Source organism: Lycorma delicatula, chromosome 11 (genome assembly GCF_047948215.1).
Source record: "Lycorma delicatula isolate Av1 chromosome 11, ASM4794821v1, whole genome shotgun sequence".
Lineage (NCBI taxonomy): Eukaryota > Metazoa > Arthropoda > Insecta > Hemiptera > Fulgoridae > Lycorma > Lycorma delicatula.
Genome location: NC_134465.1, coordinates 55306565 through 55326468, shown reverse-complemented (window position 1 = coordinate 55326468; position 19904 = coordinate 55306565). Strand labels below are relative to the sequence as shown.

Sequence of the window (19904 nt, the reverse complement as noted above, 5' to 3'; positions counted from 1 at the left end):
TAAAAAATAAACTATGCAGTAGTAGTGTCTATTTTATATACATATATGATATATTTCTGGTAGAGAATTAAAAAACATTTAAAAATAAGCTATAGAAAATAGTATAATCTGCAGAAACTGTAGTTTTGTAATAGTAAACGTTAAACTGTGTATTATATTATTTACCGAAGAAATGATGAACTTGGATTTATGCCTATTTCTAGTTATAGATATTTTTATTTATATTATTTTTTCCCTATCCATACTTTAAAATTGCTCATTGTTATACCCTTTGTAATTCCTATTTATATTTATTTGTTTTTATTTTGTTTATTTATTTCTTTTTTGCCTATACGAGGGTAAGTCAATTATTATCTGCAATTTAGTTATAAATTTTATTGCAATACATATAGGAAACTTTCATGCACATCATTTATCAACATAGTCCCCTTGCATTTTAAGGTACTTGGTCCATTGTTGCACAAGCTTCCTGATGCCCACATAAAAGAAGGTTTTCAGTTGAGCTACGATCCAGGAATGCACCGCTTCTTTCACTGTTTTGTCCGAGGTTTCGACGGCCCTTAATTCCTCTGAGTGGACCAATCAAGTGGTAGTCAGAAGGGGCAAGATCAGGATTATATGTAGGATGAGCTAGTACTTCAAAGTTGAGTTTCTGGAGTGTTTTAGCAGTGTGGGCAGCATTATGTGGACAGGCATTATCGTGCAACAACACAACACCTTTCAACAGCAGTTCTCGGTGTATGCTTCGAATTGCAGGCTTCAGCTTGGCAGTAAGCATCTCACTGTAATGTGCACTGTTTATTGTCCTGCCCATTTCCTCATAATGTTCCAGTACTGGGTCTTGTGAGTCCCAAAAAACTATAAGCATCAGTTTTCCTGTGGACAGTTGGTCATGAACCTTTTTTTGCTGGGTGAATTTGGATGTTTCCATTCCATACTCTGCCGTTTACTCTACGGCTCTTCGTAATGATGGATTCATGTTTTGTCACCAGTGATGATTCTGTCTACGAAGATGTCCTGTTCGTTACCATAGCGATCCAAATGTTTTTGGCAGATGTCCAAGCGCGTTTGTTTATGCAACTGTGCGAGTTGTTGTGGGACCCATCTTGCAAGACTTTATGAAACCCAAGTCTGTTGTGGATGATTTCGTAGGCAGAACCGTGACTAATTTGCAGACGATGTGCCACTTCATCGATAGTTACTCGTCTGTCTAAGAAAATTATGTCATGTGCATGCTCAGTGTTTTCCTCATTTATGGCGGTAAACGGTCGTCTGGCTCCTTCGTCGTGCGTAACACTTGTGTGATCATTTTTGAATTTTTCAATCTATTCTTAGACACTCCTTTGCGGAAACACACTCCCATACTCTACTGAAAGTCTTCGATGAATTTCGACCCCTGATACACCTTTGACCACAAAAAACGGATTACTGAACGTTGCTCTTCTTTGGTGTAAACAGAAAGTGGAGCAGCCATGTTTAACAGCAGGGCAGCGATAATGTAACCTAGCCGTGTCAAGCCTGGACAGATATAACAACAATTAAACCAAGCATGCGTCATCTACGCAACACGACAGTACTACCAACATAAACAAAAATGTAACTAAATTGTGGATAATAATTGACTTACCCTCTTATATTACGCAGTTTATTTTTCAGTTAGATGAATTTTCATGTCAGTTTACTTTTTCAAAATGTTCTGGTTACCAGGTGTTCTTTTATAACACCTGTGTTATTTATTTGTGCAGTGTTGTCTATACATTTCTTTTCACTAAGATATCTAACTTTATTTGCTTTTCTTAACTATAATATTTTTATACTATATTTATAAAATCTGCTTTGTTTCTAATGTCCTTTAAAATTTTCATCAAAATTGAATTTTGTATTTATTAATGGTTTTTGTAATTTGAAATAATTTGGTATTTTATTACTACTTTTTTTTTCCGGTGACAAAAGTGTCCCTGATTTTTCTCGTTAAAAAAAAAATTGACTTTATTTTTTAGTTGCCAAAATTTGATTGCTTTTCAATATGTGTGGGATGGATGTTTCTCCTTTTAGTATCTACTGTATACTGTATTTCTATCCATATATGTAAATGTATTTGTTAGGTGTACATTAGTGCATTTGGAGTATACTTTTTGGTTTTTTTTGTATATTTTAATTTTTCAGGACATTAATTCTGAAGTTTACTTCATTTGTACTTTATCAGTTTGCAATAAGACTTGTTACTATCTTTATGTAATCTTACATTTCAAAAACTCTTCTCTCAAAATCCTGCTTACAAATGACATTGCTCTCTGTCAGAGGGATTTGAAGTAAAATTTTGAAAATGGTTATTGTAACAATAATTTTTTTTGTAGTTTGATATTGTGCTAAGGCCTTACTGAGGTAAAAATAAATATATGAATTTGATGAATATTGAATATATGAGTTTGAAATTTAAAATTAGAACATGACTTCTATCTTTATCCAATAATTTTTACAAAAAGTGTTTGACAATAATTTTTTCACATAATTTTTTTTTACAGGGAGCAGATATACTATCTTAATCAGATTTTATTTTATTTTATTTGAAACTTTAAAATTATTTTTTTTTTTTAATGAATTGAAAATAAATTTCACATTTTTCATACAATTTCATAGGGCATCCAGAAAAGAAGCTGTATCATCAGTTAAAGAACTGGCTTTGGTTTATCATAAATTACATCAGTTACATTTAGTTGAACTTTCACAACAGTCTGGTGGTTTAATGTTGGCTCTCAGTGCTACTAATCTTGCTGAAGTGGCAAAAGATCTTTTACCTGCTAAACAATTAGCTCATATTTATGTTGGTACCGCATTACAAATAAAACAAAGTTTTCCTTCATTCTTACAGTTCTTTTGCAGGTACGTGTTTTAGATAAGTTTTGTAGATAAATTATTTTAATTTAAATTTTTAGTTGGGTTATTAATATAAAAAAAAGAATTAAAGATTTGCATTAAACATTTTAATAAGTATTTATTAATGATTTAAATCTAGTGGACCCCAAGTGTTTGTGATTGATATATTTTCTAAAACCTATCTTAAATAAAATAGAAGCAAATTATGATTACTGTAAAAACTCCATTTAACTAGTCAAGAGGTACAGTTCTGGAGGCTTATACATTAAGAAAACACAACCAACTATTGATAATTTGTGCACTTTCAGCATTGCTAACATTTTCATATTACTTGTTAATGTTACATTTTTTTTAATATAAGGAACATTTATTTGTTCGGATTATTTTGAACATTATTTAATTACTAAATAAAAAAAAAAAACTGGCTAAGTGTTGCATGACTTTTCCAGATATGCCGGTCAAGTCACACAATATTCTGCATAACATTTTCATTCAATCAAAAATTCAATTCAAACATTAAAGGTCAGAGTTTTACTTAAAAAAAAAAAATATTGAAAAAATAAAGTATAACTTTTTATGCAAAAGTAATGAAAAAGATTGCTTTTCATTTTGAGTCTGGAATATAATATGGATGCCAAAGGTAATTAATTTTAATAGCTGTTTAAGTATCAAAGAAAAATAAAAACAGAATTTTTTTAATAATAAAAATGAAAACAGTTAGATCAAAAATACAATATATATTTATTTTTATAGAGGTTGGGAACGAATTAAAAAAAATGTCTAAAAGTATCACATGTAGGTAGGTTAAGCTTAACCAATTTACTTAAGTAAAATTGTCTTTACATCCAACAAATCCAACACTTTCTTCAATAAAGGCTAATAAGAAAAAGATTTTCTAAAAACTTTCCTGCATTTTAGGTCCATGGTCCATAAAAAAATGACATTTCTTGATAGCTATATGTATGAAGTATAAACTTTCAAAAATTTGTTTAAAAATGTTTAAACTAAAAAGATAGAGCTAAAGAACAAATATATATATATATATATATATATGTATTTCAATTTTAAGAGGTGGGAATGAGTTTTTAAAGAAAACAAAATTGAATTATTTATGTATGCATTTTGGTAACAAATTTGATTTTATAGTTTTCTCAAAAATGCCTCTGAAGAAAATTGAAAATTTCAACCTAGTTGACATTTTAACTTTTACATTTAAAGTTAGCCTGTCAGGCTAACTTTTGCATGGTCATGTTGGGACTATATTGGACAGTAACTGGTATGTCTTGCAGTTTTTCTTCATCGAGTACTGATGGTCTACCACTTTGCTTGGAGTTTGTTACTGATCCTGTCTCCCTAAATTTCTCGATTAGTGCTCTTGCACCTCAATTAAGATCTGGTGTTCCTGGAAACCGTAATGGAAAATTAGTCTTTCATTGCCTGTATGCAGTCACCATGCTCATGGAAAACATATTCAACAAGAAATATTTGCTATTCTAAAGTTAACATTCTTAGCGGAGACAGAAAGACAGGCCTCCTTTACTCAAAGTTGACGAACACATAATGAACAACAAAGAGCCAGACACATTTTCTCATCTCAAGGTTACAGGCCTCTGGCTCATGGAAGCAAACTGCTCACAATGCAGGATTACCAACCTTTGCAGAAATTGCTCATGGAATACTATCCCTTAATATATAATTCTGCTTATTAAATGTAGTTAGTTTTCAAATACACTGTGTGCAAACGCGTGTGTGGCAAACTATAGTTATTGATTGCTCAAACAGAATTTAAAATTATTAATGGCATTTCCCGTTTGATAAAATAGCTATTGGTTTTCAAAATATAATGACAGATCGAGAGATTTTCTTACTTCTTTTTGTAATCATTGGAATTCTTAAAAACCTTCATGATTTTAATTATATCTACAAGCTAATTCATTGTTTTTCTAAAATAAATCATGATTCAAGTAAGCCCTGCTGCATTATTTTAAAAATGCAGGGTTTATTCCAATAATAAATAAATATAACATCAAAACAAAAAAATGCATGAATTAATGGAAAAGTGAATTAATTGTTGTTTATTATCTTGTAGTTATATACAATTGAATTATGAGACAGTTAATTTTTTTTTTTACTCGATATCAGTAAATTGTGATTAGCTGAAATTAAATTTACAGTTATGGAGTTACGTTGTAATCTTTGGGAAGAAAAAAAGATTTGGCTTGTTTCCAGTTATGATTTTAAAAAGTTTATTTAGCATGAGTTGGTAAAAAGTAAATTGCGTGAGTTGGCACAGAATTACCAGAATATAGGAAAAATTCCCATTGGGATTTTGTAAATAATAACATTAGTAATTTAAACTGAATTTTCATTTTTAATTAAAGTTCCTGTTGGATTTGCATCCAATAATCTATGAGGAGAAATGATAATTTTTAATGTTTTTTTTTTCTGTAGGTTTTATTTGTCATTAGCAAGAGAGGCTTATATTCGTCAACCTTGTCCTTGTCTTCAGTGGTTAGTCAATTCTTATGGCCATCGATTTTTTGTATCACAAAAATTATCATTTAGTTCTCCAATGCCTACAATATTTACAAGTCTTACCGATAAAACTGATCCAATTGGTTATGTAAGTCGGGTAGGTATCAAAAAATAATCTACTAAATTATTTTATTAAACAATAATCTTAACTCTTATTACTAAATAAAAAACTTTTGTCTAATTTGGCCCAAATATTTTTAAGGAACTGTATTTGTCGTTGAATGTAAGTATATTAAGGAAAACTGTTTACTGAACTTTCTAGAACCAAGAATTAAATGAAAAATAACTGCATGTTTAAGAGATATATGGCAGTTAAACAGTTATTTTGATTTTATTTCTTTTTAATTTTTCAGATATATAGAGAACATCTGTTGGAGAAAGCATTACAAACCCTTGTTGCACCAGGAGCTCAGTTAGATTCTACTAATGATGATGAACCTGTCAGACGAACACAAACACCAGATGTTATTACTTATATTCAGCTACTTATGGATAATGCAACTGCTACTGCTGACACAAATGTTAAATGTTTGTATTATTGTTGTTATTATGCTAGGATTATAAAATTCTTTTTATACCTTTTTTTTTTTTAAGGAACATTTGAAAAAAAAAGTTTCTTTGAGTGCAAAATGAAAAATTTAGGAGGGTGTTTCTTTTTATTGACTTCGGAAAATTGATCTTTATCTCAAAATTATTATTTTTTTTAAAGAAAAAACAATACTAGAAAATCTACTTTTAATTATTCTCCTGTGTAGTTGTGTAAAAATTTCAGTTGTAATTTTCTAATTTTTTAAGTAAATATAACATTGCTGTGTAACAGATTTTATTATTACTAATCTGATTTGTTATTGAAAACAAGTGCTGTATTTACTGATTTCAATGAAAACATTGAATTACTGAATATGAATCACTTTTACTTTTTAAGTTATTTGGCAGCAGGCTTTCCCAAAAAGATTTATTTAAGTGGATTTACAATTAATGTTAATTAGTGTAATATTCACTGACATATCTAATAGGTTGTAATGTAAAATAAATTGGACCTTACAGGAAGATATATTAAAAAAAGAATTGAAGGTTTATAAAAGCTTTTTATTACATAAAATTCTGAAAATGGGTCGGATGTTTCTGTTAAGCAGTGTGAACCTAGACCAGGTTGCTCTTTAATTTCCATAAGAAAAACATTTCTTGTTGCATGTATTTAAGCTGATCAGTTCAAAATAGTTGTTCTCTTGGGCTAAGATATCTTGAGAAATTGTGGATGGGGTGGATGCCTGCTGTCTGGAGGAGGTTTTGAGCTATCCTTTAGGTGAGGTTGTTTGTTTTGCGCTGTGGTTTCTCATTAAGCAGAACATTCTTCTTGGTCAACTATCCCTTTTCCTTACTCATTCTTCACCATTGTGGAAAACGTTCTGCGAGTGTAGTTTGGACCTTTCTAGGTTTGTGCTAAGGATGTTCAATGAATCATATCTATACAATCTTGTTGAGTTTTGGTGGGCAGACTGACTGTTTAGTAAACTTAATGATCTTCTGGTGACTTTTTTTTAAAGCTGGCCTTGTTAATCTGTGTACAAAGGGGAGATGAAATGGAATATAGCAGGTGAACAAAATGCCATACAAAATATCATGTGATGCGTTCTTATAGTTTCATCCCCGTACTTGTTTACTAAACTATACTCTTCTCATTTTTGACAGTGCCATTGTTGTGCCTGCTATGTCAATGTATTCAAAACAGTGTTCAGTGATTGTTTTTTTAATAATAAAAAGTGAACACAAGTGATATTCATCGTTATTTAAAAGCCACTTAAGATGAGAAACTGTCGATCGAAGGATTTTGAGTAGGTGGACAATAAAAAAAAAAAATTGTCCATCAGAAGGCAGTAAAGTGAATTTTGAGAATGAATTTTACAGCGGTCGCTCAATTTCTGATTATTTGATCTATAAAAAGCACCGAAAGGAGATAAATGAGTTGATTTAAAATGACTACTGCATCAGACCCAGATGGTCATATTGAAAGGAAGAGTAGGATATATTATTACATGACTGGGATAGTGTAAATCTATTTGCAGTAGGTGCCATGCAAATTTACAGAAAAGAACAAATCTCAATGAAAGTGATGTTATGAACAGCTTCCGATTATCATGATGAGGAAGATTTCCTTTTCAATATTGTGACAGGAGACAAAACTTGCATGCATCATTACGACCCAGAAGAAAAACAGCAGAGCATGGAATACTGGCATTATGGTTCCATTCACCACAATCAAAAAATTCAAAATACAACCCTGTGCAAAAATATTTTCTCAACAGGTTCTGAGATTCCAAAAATATAAGTATCTTGACTACCTGGCAGCTGGTCAACTTTAGGAGATGTGTGTGTGTGTGTGTGTTATGTTTGACAGCCAATAATTCTGCAACATGATTGTTTCTTATTACGGACATGAAACAGAAGTGATTGTTATTAAATATGTAGAAGTAGCTGTCATATCATTTCTTCATAAAGAAAGAAAATAATTAGATGTAGAAAGTTGTATTTTAATAGGCGTGAAAGTTTTTACATATCTATTTTTATGAATTAACTGAAGGATCCATAATGATACTATTATGTTTTGATTTCTTATGTAATTTTGGCATGACCTCTAATAGACAAACTTGAATGTAATTTGAATTTAATTTGTCATCAATGTAATACCATTGTTAAAATACTATTATTGTTTAAAAAATTATTTTTTTAATACTGTTCATACACTTTGGAAGGACATGTATTATTACTTTCTGTATTTTTCCAGCAGTGTGCGTGGATGAAACAGCCCATTGGTGGGCTTCTGTAATCGGTGTTGCTGCATACTGGTTATTGGGAGATGATGTACAAGCCGAGCATATATATCCAAGAGTTGAAACATTACCGGAATCACTTGCTGGACAAAACGAATCATTAGCATGTGCTGTTTTGGCTGCATATAGATTACGTCGTGTCGCATTATCTCAGCGTTCACAACAGCAGTCAACTGTGTCTAAATTATGCGATACTGCATCGCAACTTCTATGTGATAGTTTGTCGATGAATACTTGTCATAAACCTGATACTAAATTACTGGTAAGTTAATTTTGCTGTTTATTATTGTAAGTTTTGCATTTTATTCTTTCCTTTGATTTTTTAATGTTTGAGTAGCTTCTTAAAAGTTTGACTACGTACAAAATGCACTTATACTGGAAAATTCAGTTTTCATACCCGTCCACCGCTTCTAAAATTGAAGGAAGTGATTTTTCTGGAAAATGCCAACTTCCAGTTTTGACCAGAGTGGGCTAATTAGATCGCAAGTTGTTTTTTTAAAAAGGAACATGAAAATTTTCACCGCGAATTTGGGTCCTTGGGACAAAGAACGTAAGTCTTGTCTGAAACATTTTTCCATAAAATGTAATCTTTAACCACAAAATGACCTTCGAACTTTAGTCTTGAATTCCTTTCAAAAACTCTTTTAAGCACCAAAAACTTGATTTTTACAAAACAAGCAAAAATTTACAATAGTATAGCTTCTGGTTCCGTAATAATAAGTGTTACATTCCATGGAAAAAAGAATAGAGATTCTATCAAATAATCTACTTTTGCTTGAGACTGGAAATTGGTGAGCTCATTGTTCGATAGGATGCATGTAATTTCCATTAAAATTGTTTTCTTTTTATCATTACCGAGGAGTTGAAAAGATTTTGGAAGAATTTAGGACCAGTTAGAGTTTAAAGGTAATTTTAGGAACAAAGAAGGCTTTTTTGGAAAAAATGTTTCAGAAGACATACTGTTGTGCATATAATGCAAATCTGTGATAAAAAAGTATGTCTCGTATAGAAAAATGAAGATCCGGTCTCACTAACATACTTCCGGTCAGAACCATAAACTGGTATCACCAAAATCGAAAAAATATGTGGTTAACTGTTGTAATTTTTGTTTGTTTTGTAAAAATCAAGTTTTTGATGCTTAAAAGAGTTTTTTAAAGGAATTCAGTTCTAGGTAAAACACAAAGATCATTTAGAGGTTAAAGATGACACTTCAAGGATAAGTGTTTTGCACAATGTACCTTTGTCCGTAGAATCCAAATTTGCATTCAAAATATGTGTTCCATTTAAAAAATGAACTTTTGGTCTAGTTTCTAGCCCGCTTTCAGTCGAAACTGGAAGTTGGTAATATAACCAAAATGTAGAGCTCTCCTGACTTGGTGATCAGATTTTTTTTGCATTTTCCAAAAAAATTACTTCCTTCAATTTTAGAAGGGTTGGATGGGTGGTCTAGGTCACCTGATATATATTTGTGCCGAATTGCAAATATGTTGTTACGATAGTAGTAAAAATACCGTAAAATATTTTTTACTTTTACTTCATTCTATTTTACTTCTTAATAAACTGGACCAGTTAGTTAAAAATATATAAAACTGGTGGTTTTTACACTAATGAGTTAAGAGTGTGAAGACATCTTTGGGTCGTTGCATCCTTGATAGCTTTGTAGTTTGATGAAGGAGGCCCTGTCTCTAGATTGAGCTGACCTTGTTTTTTCTGTTTGCTGTAAATAAAGCCCAACCAGGGTTGAGATACTTGTTAAGTAAAGGTTGGGTGTTGAGTTGTACCTAATGCAGTACAGGTGATTACAAATGAAATAGGATTTAATAATCAATCTTAAATTTAACTAAAAGAACATTATTTCCTTTTCTGTTTAATTAATAAAAAATCTTTACTAAAAAAAAAAGAAAAAATTGTTGTTGATGAAGTAGAGTACATTATGAAAGTGTTTCCACAAGAAGTAAATCAGTATATTAGATAGAGATATATTTATCCCAAATCAATTTTTATTCTTATATAAAATAACATTTATTTTACATATATTATAAAATCAATATGTTGCAATTTATTTATTTGATTTATGTGTTGTTTAGTTAATAATGCTTTGTTACAAAAATTAGTTTACTCCATCATCAAAAACTTCATTCCTCAATCTTCAGTAAGGTTTATCGTCTATCTACATTCTACAGAGTAATTATTTTCCAGTGACTGACGTGCATTGTAGTTGCATTGCAATTATTTATGATTACTTATAGTAATTAGTGCAATACTTCTGCAGTGCAAAGTCAGTTGCTGGAACTATCTTCATTGTAAAAGGCTGCTGTATTGTGATTTACCCAGTCAATTAATTATTATTAGTTGGTTTATGGCTATTAATTTTTTGTTATGCTTATGTTTGGCTATTCGATCAGACTTTTTATGTGTATTAGCTAGGGTTCGCCTTTCCCAGCTATTCTAAATTTAGTACTCTGATGTGTCTAGGCTTTGTATAATACAGAAGATATGCGTGTGTGTATTAAACACACTTTCTGTTTGATAATTTAATTAAATATGTATATCAAGTTGTGTTAGCAACAAAAACATTATAATAATTTTACCTATCATGTGACATTGTTGATGCATGTTTTAAAATGATGCATTTCATAACAAATTTTTCGTCAAAAAATTTATTACTCCTTAGAGGTTATTAAAATGTTTGATGAATGTCCTCATTTCATTATAATTACGTTCATGTATGTGCTGTTTATGATTTAATTTATGAACAGTTATTTTTATTTATTTATGTATAATATGTTTTTAGTATTTCATATTTACGTCGAGTGGTAAATCTGATGATGAAACAAATGTGCTGAGATGCATAATGTTAATATATATGCAAATAAAATCACATGACAGATAAAAAAGAGTATTGGTAATTTTTTTGTAAATATATGTCTTGTAAAATTTTCTTTATAGATCAGCCATTCATTACATTAGTCTTATAAAAAAATGTACAAAATATTCATAATATATTGCCAGGTGAAGCTTTTTTCTAAATTTTATTTGCAATTAATCAACTGTTCTAATTAATAATTTATATAAAAGTTCTTTCGCTGTATTAGTTTTATTATCAGTAATAGCGTAAATGAAATTTTTATTCCTCATTCATTAGTTATCAAAAAGTTATGTCTGTATAAATAAATAACTTTGTTTTATGTACGTATGATTTAGTAGTTTTGTATGTAAGTTGTAGTTTATTCTTTCTTAGTAGAAGCGAAAATTTTTCACTGTTACTGAAAAAAAAGAAGAAATACTATATTATTTTGAAATTTTGTAATTTTTATTTATGTAAACGAAATTTTTACCCATTGATTTATAATCTGATTCATTACTAAATATAAGCAACATAAATAGAATATTTTTTTTTTTATAGTGGATGATTGTTAAAAAAATAGGTAGTGATTTTTTGTTTTAATTTTATTTTAATAATTTAATATTTGTTATTATTGAAAAAATTGAATTATTTATATTGAATTAATTGTAAAATGTATATATACTTAATTAATAAAAAATAACGTATTAATTGCATTACCTTATATTTTATACATGCGCGCGCGTGCGCGCGCACACACACACACACACACACACACACACACACACACACACGCATATACATACACAGTGCTAACAAAGTATGGCAACCCTTAAGTAACTTTTCAACAGTTAAATGTACAAAAATGAAATTTGGTAAAACGCTTTTATTTTCCTACCTTAAAATTATCTATCTTTCAGTATGAGATCACCTCATCCCAAGCATCCATGGATGCGAATCAAAACTGTTAAATTAAAAAGATAATATGACATCATTTTAAATGGCATTGAAAAAAAAATTATATCAAAAAACCTGTAGGCTTATAAAAACTTAACTAAAATGGTGGCTACTTAATATTTTCATCATTAGTTTCAAAAGTGGTTTTATTACCTCTTAAATAACTATTCAACAGTGAATGCTAAAAAGATAAAAATTTTTGAGATCATTATTTCAGGTGTATTATTGGCTGCTTTTGAAAATAGTTGTGAAAAAATCATTAAATGATTGTTATTTTGGTTTAATATTGTTGTAAATTCAAGTTATTTATATCATTATTTTTTTTCAGTGCACTTTAAAATGATGTGTTCAAGTCAGTCCTTTACATTAAAAATTTTCAAGTTGCTCCCCATGGGTGCTTGTGTTATGGTAGTGATTTACCTACCTCATGTTGAAAAGGTGCGTGGTTTTTTGTCATTTTCTACTGAGAGCATCTAGCATGTTAATTACTTTAAGATGTTCACATCTGACCAGAATTTACCGATCTGAGAAATACCACTTTCTTTTTTGATGTCAGTTCTTTTTGTTTGATACATTTTAATATGTGTTTTTTGGGAGGGGAAGATAGAGAGGGGATTCGCAAACATTTTCACACTGAAAGAGTTTTGTTAGGAGTTGATAACATGTATTTTTGTTCAACCAATGGTTTTTAAAATTATCATATTTCTATTTCCACTGTTTCCAAAAATATAATCCATCGCAGTGTTATTATATTTTTTGAAACTCTTCTTGCTCGATATTTTGAATGATTGAAATTTCCATTCATTTTTTTCCTCAATTTTTATCATATTTATTTACAATATTACAATTTATTTACTTTTTTATCAACTCAATTTTTGATATTTGTCAGTTAGCATCCCACTTAATTTATTTTAAATAGTAAACTAATATTATAAATTATATATTGAATATTTTTTTTTTATATTTAATGTTAATTAAACAAGGTAAGAGAGCGAAGCAAGTGTTACGTTAAGTTTGGTTAGTTAATGTTGTTTTTGTGTGCTAAACTTTGTACGATATCAATATATCCTAACCAAACGTAATCTAATGCTTGCTAACCTTGTCTGATTAATATTAAATATAAAATTTGGTTATAATTTATAAAATTACTTTACTATTTATAACCTATAAATTATGTACAATTTGGATGTAATCTATAATATTAGTTTACTATTTAAAGTAAATTAGGTGGGACACTAACCGACAAGAACAGTATTGTTTACTGTTAGTTTGTTAGTTAATTTAATATTATTTGTCAAATTGTTAGTTTATTATTTTTTATTTGTTTTAATTCGTTTCATAATCTTATTTATTTTCTTACCAAAAATTTGTTTGTATCTTTACTTGTGTATTTTTAATACTTATTTATTTACATTCTCATATTTAGAATATTATAATTTATTTAATTTTTTATCAATTAATTTTTTTTAAATTTAAAATCGAATTGGTAGTTATAAACAAACATAATTAACCTGTAACCTGTAAACCTATTAATCTTACAGGTTAATAGATATGTTTATAAATTTATGTGTTGTGTGTTACACAATTAAACACAAATTAAATATGTATGGTCTAATTGTATATTAACCTGTTACTTGTTAACTTTTTTTTTTCACTTGCTTATTTTTAATTGGCTGACTGGTAGTGCCCTCAGTGCTCAACAGAAATTGTGTGAACAGTCAGATTGGCTAGGCAGAGGAAAAAATAATAAAATGGCAACAACTTTGTAGATGCTGAGGTAATAGTTCACAAAATTAAATAACAATGTTTAAATAATCATAGAGCAATTGTGTGAAATATTAATTGCAGAGTGAATAAAAATGAAAATCTCTTAGTCAGCAAGTGTAAATTTGTAACAATACTGCAGAGAATAACCCAAAAGTGGCTTCTGATTTTTTAGTTCATCCCAGTTTTTGTAAAGTCCTACAGTTGGTGGAATTCACAGCCCCCTGACCAGGGCCCTGATATATAGTTTAAGTTTTGAATGATTCAAAAATGAACTAAAAGGTTGTGATTTGAAATTCATGAGAATTATTGTAAAAATTTGTTATAATTATTTGATAAATTAATTCAGATTATTTATTTTTACATTTACTTTACTTTTATTATATATAAATTTATTTATATTTTGTATCATGTGCTATTATTTTTTTGTGGTCATATCTCAATAAAAGTATATGATGCACTTTGTTTGTCATTGTTAATTTATATATTTATAGAAAATACTTATACACATTTTTATGGCTTAATTGTGTAATATGATTTATTGTAAAAATTTTGTAAATGTGCTTTTAACATTTATATATATATATATATATATATATATATATATTTAAACTAACATAAATTATACATACAAATTGAATATTATTTTTTTATACTTAATTTAATTAGATAAGGTTAGTGAATCATAGTAAAGGCAGTTACTTTTATAGGTATTTAAATACTAGATCGTCGATACCTGTGTTCTTTGGTGGTTGGGTTTCAATTAACCACACACTTCTCAGGAATGTTCGACCTGAGACTGGGACTATACAAAAATATACTAGTCACAGTCATACATATCATCCTCATTCTTCTTCTGAAGTAATACCTGATGATGGTTTTGGAGGCTAAACAGAAAAATTAGTAGAGTAGACAAGGTTAGCAAACAATGCAAGTGTTAGGTTAAGTTTGCTTAGGTAATGTCGTTTCTGTGTACTGAAATTCATGTGATATCAACATTTTTTTTTTTTCTTCCCTACATCCCTGGGCCGGACATCCAATTAAGTATACTCTGCCCAGAGACGTGTCTTTTGACTCTAAGGCGGTCTTCCCGCCCACCGGTTTTACACCCGGCACGGCAGGTCAACCGCCCCGGTACTAGATCTTTTCTTGCTTGCCTCTAATTCCCGCCGACGAGGGCAAAGCCCGGCTATGCCGTTCCCCACCCCCGCCGACAGAAACTTGGTCTCAGTCTTTATGCCATTTGCCTCAAACCGGCGCGACCACCACAAGGAGCGCGCGCACCCCCAAAACCAGCCACGCCTGCCGAGTCTAGGTCTTTTAATTTTATCCCCGCGAAATCTTCCCGGAGTCCCTGTTCCCTCACCGAAACCTGCACGCCAGGGCATACAGGCTCTCAGAGACGGGGCTGTCCACCTATCCCTATTTACAATTGAACCAAACGATTCCTTCGTCGCGCCTCCTCTTCCTTAGTGCGAAGAACCGTACCGGCGAAATTGTTAAAAACGTTCCAGTTCTGCTCCCTCCTTAGCGACCACTCTACTATGTTATTCGCGTTCAGATTATTGACTGCTATGAATTGTCTGTATTGTGCCCATCTTCGGCATTCGAACATCGTATGCTCTGCGTCGTCCACCTCCTGGCAGTAGTCGCAGTTGGGTGTGTCTCTCTTGCCGAATCTTTTTAAGTAGTAACCAAAACATCCATGACCTGACATCATCTGTGTTATGTAAAAGTTCACCTCGCCATGTTGGCGATCCAGCCATGCGTCCAAATCACTTATTAACCTTCTGGTCCAGGCAGCAGCGTTAGTCTCTGCCCATACTTCCTTCCACCACTGTCGAGTCATCGCCTCGGTCTCAGCTCTACTACACCCTTCCGCTCTCGCTTTCTTGCTCTTGATCTGAAGTTCTATCGGCGGGACCTACGCAAGCAAACATATAGCTTCATATGACAGAGTACGATACCCTGCCACCACTCCCAACAATGCCGTTCTGTGCATTCTTCGCAGTTTATCCTTGTTTCTTTGTATCCTGATTGCATCAGCCCAAACTGGCAACGCGTATAACGCCGCAGACACCGCCGCCGATGCAATCAGTTTCCGTTTGGAGGCCCCCGGTACTGTGTGTTCCGCGAATAATCTCCTGATGGCTTTTATGGTGAGCCCTACTTTTTTGCACACATTTTCTATATGCCCACCAAATTTGAGACTTTTATCTACTGTCACCCCTAGGTATTTTGTATCCTTGACCTCAGTTATAACCTCTCCGCGCAGTCTTCTCCTACCTGTGAAGAGGATACACTTGCTTTTTGCTGGGGATACCTCCATGTTGTTGTTTATTAGCCAGTTGTCTATGAGTTGGAGGGAGCGATTTGCTTTATCCTCTGCATCACCAATTTCCTTATCTTCCACCAATAGTACAATATCGTCAGCGTAATTGACTACGCTGACTCCTTCCGGATAAGGCAACCGAAGCACCCGGTCGTAAATGATGTTCCATAGCAAGGGGCCTAACACAGACCCCTGCGGAACTCCACCGAAGACTGGAAATCTCACCACCCCCTCCAAAGTGCGAACCTCCGTCCATCTATCAGACAGGTAGCAGTCAACCTGGTTTAGCAAGTGGTCACTAACATTCATTTCATTTCTCTGAGCGCCGCTACAATGGCCGTCCACGGTACCGAGCCAAACGCATTTTTGATATCTAACTGGACCATCAATGGGATCCTTCTGGTCCTCGCAAGTACCGCTCCGTACCTCCGCCGCCCAGCTAACCACCCTGTTTATCGCATCCAGTGTCGAACGGCCCTTACAGAATCCATATTCTGGCCAGGCCTTTAATGACCGCTGCCGGAACTCCATCTGGGCCCGGACTCTTCTTGTTATTTAACTTGTTAATTGCGGCAATCACCTAACCAAACATAACCTAATGCATGCTAACCTTATCTAATTAACGTTAAATATACAATTTGGATATAATTTATAAAATTAGTTTACTATTTAAAGTTAATTAGTTGGGACGCTAACCAACAAGTAATGTTGTTATGGTTATTTTTTTTGTTAGGTTTTAGATTTACATTATTTCAGTAATGGCAGTGAAGTTGTGTTGTTCATACAGATTTTGTGGTTTTTATTAACTTTTTTGCCGTCAAGCGTTTTGGACTGGGATGTGCTAAAAATGTCAGGTGTTTTAACTGTTAAGTAGTAGTATTTCAAAACATTAATAAATCATGCAGTATTCATTCTAAAAATATGAAAAAATAACAAAAACATCCTGCAGAATATGATTATCACCAGAATTATAACATTTTAAACTGTTTTTATTATTTTTTTATCATAAACTTTAGTTTTGGACAGTTAAATTTACTAAAATGTTTATGTTTTTTTATTTTTTCTGTATTCTGAAAAGTCACTAACAATTACAAAAATTTAATAATTAATGTAAATATCTCCATGAATTTCTTGATAAAATAAAATGGAAGTTGGGATCACTATTTACAAAATTATGGCTTCCGGAAGCCTGATGGCATGTAGCCTACACGTTACTCCCCATGTAATCCTTTACTTCACTTGGTGCAGACTGTTCTTGATCTTCTTTTTCTTCCTTCTGATGTGCACGTGCAACATTTTGCTTCTTTCTTTGGCAATTTCCTCAACCCTGGTCCACCACAAGGGTCATCACCTTTCTTCTTTGCTACTAACCTCTGAGCTGCTAAACCTTCATACGTGCTTATTTATAAACTACTTTGAAGAGCAATTTGTTTCTTTAGCAATGAGTTCTAACAGAGTTATAATGAAAAATAAATTGAAATACTCAATTACTGGACATCCTATGGGTTGCATGTGTTTTGGCCCTGGCAGTTCTTGGTTTGCATGTTTAGTGGCTGCTGCTGTTTAGGAGGAATGACTTCCAATTCATCATTGATTATATTAGTGAGTGCCTCATTGTCAGATTCATTCTCAGTTTCACTCAAAATTATACTAATTACCACTCTCATTGCTAAAATATTCACAAATATATCCTGATCAGTTAGACTTCTATACTAGTCCCTGGTGTTGCAGATATTTTACACAATAAAGAACCAAAACTCAAAGAAACAAAGTGAAAAATATAACAAAGAAAGCAAAGAAATATATGTAGAAACAGTTCAAAATAATAATATAATCTGAAATAAGAACTAACTACAAAATAATGGACTAAAACATCAGCAAGGTTATGTACGACAACATTCGCTGTACTACAGAAACACGATTCTCAGTATTTGATATTTCAATTTAATTTTCAACTATCTGTCTATGCGTACTTCATATACACTTCGAGAAAGTGATGTGACAATACCATCAAGTGATGAATTTTGTAAACTATAGATGACTAAATATAAAGCATCTATGGATCGTTATGTTTTGGGTATGAGTTATATAATACACATATAGCGGTATCCAGGGGCTAATAATACACTGACGTTGACATCCAAAGGGTTAATATTGTTTTATGTTTTCTAAATTAAATTTTTTTTTAATGTTTGTTTTATGTAATTATAGAATTTGTGTAAGATTCATATTATTACTCTGTGCTGTTAAATTATTTTTAAATTCTATTATATAAACCAGCTAGTAAAGAATATTGTTGAACATGAATGTAGGATATGAGATATTATGAATAACTGAAGTAAAAGTGGTGTTTTATTATATTTTTTTAGTTATTGATATAAGTGTAATAAATTTATTGTTAGTTTTATAATTTTTATTTATAATGTTGATTTCTGTTACCAGTTGGCGCAGTTGTTGGTTTGTGATTGGCTGTTGGATACAAGAACTGCACTATGGGAAGAGCAAGGTGGCAGTAGCAGTGGTCCTGTAACTAGCCGAGAGTTATCAGGTTTTCAGCGTGACTTAACATCATTACGAACAATTACTCAGTTTATTCCAGTAAGTATTGTGTGTTGTGTATGCTTACATGAGTGATTATGTACACAGCATTCTTACAAAATTATCTATTAACAACTTTATGTTAAATGGGTAAGATGTTTCCATATATTTAATAAATCCATTATTTTCAGAAGCATAGCACACATTAATTAGTTACTTATTCCTACTTCAATTACAAGACCAATCAATGAGGAATTGGAACAAAAGTGAATGACATTCCACTTAAAAAACTTTTTTGATAGGAAATTGTCATGTATATTTTATGCCCTGTAATAAAAATTCTTTTTCTTCGTTTTTTAGTATTGAATTGTAAGAACTTACTGAGATGATTCTTAACATGTTCACTCTGAATTTTTTATACCCACTTAAATTCACTTATTATTTTTATAATATATTCTTACTAGCAAGTTATATTATCATATTAAATTGCAGTACTCTTCTGTTCATGTATAACTTTGAACTGTGCAAAGTGGTAATATTCAGATTAACGTGCTTACACCTTTTACTTTAATATACATTCTACTATTGGTTTGGTATAAAATCATCATTTCTTCTATTTATGTCATGGTAGCAGCACTGATATAATAGATTTCTTCAATATCAACTATGTTTTCGTTATATAATATTTGTTATACTATCATATATTTCTTTAATTTTATTGTAAACTACTGTATAAAACTGTTTTTATACAAATTGTGGTTTGTTTTTATTTTTTGTTTGCAGCCGATAAAGATTTTATTGGTTAAAAAACTCCTACGCAATAAATTTTGTATTGTAGGTTATTATGAACAGTTTGTGTTTTAAAACATGTTTTTTAAATAAGTCTGATCAAAGTGAAGTGTAATTTGCTGTCAGAAAAAAGAATTATAATTAAAAATAATAATTTAATTTCAATAAATTATTTAGTTCAACAAAAAACATAGCCTTAATTTTCACTAAAAAAGTGTGCACTGTTGGAGCAAAAATAGCACATTAAAGAGTAAATAATGAATACATTAATGTTTAAGGAATTAAATGACAATAGAAGGGAAAATATATATTAGAATTAATATATTTCTACTTCCAAATGCCAAAAATGGCACGGATATACGAAGCAGTTTTAATCAAACTTTTCAAAAACCAATTCAAATAGGTGAAATCATCTATGTTCATTGTTTAAAATGTT

At 31.1% G+C, this 19904-nt stretch overlaps 1 protein-coding gene across 4 annotated transcripts in view; it reads left to right on the top strand.

The window, feature by feature from the left end:
* Positions 1-19904, top strand: part of SREBP (Sterol regulatory element binding protein) — a 58016-nt gene that overhangs the window by 24923 nt on the left and 13189 nt on the right. For 3 of the 4 annotated variants that reach the window (XR_012758240.1, XR_012758241.1, XM_075378588.1), the window contains exons 9-13: positions 2641-2883; positions 5329-5509; positions 5766-5940; positions 8198-8505; positions 18584-18739. Coding sequence is in view for 2 of the 4 variants with exons in the window: in XM_075378588.1 (XP_075234703.1) it covers positions 2641-2883; positions 5329-5509; positions 5766-5940; positions 8198-8505; positions 18584-18739 (1063 nt within the window). In the remaining 2 variants the exon portion in view is untranslated. The remainder of the gene's footprint in view (positions 1-2640; positions 2884-5328; positions 5510-5765; positions 5941-8197; positions 8506-18583; positions 18740-19904) is intronic. The other variant, XM_075378589.1, reaches the window with a different exon arrangement.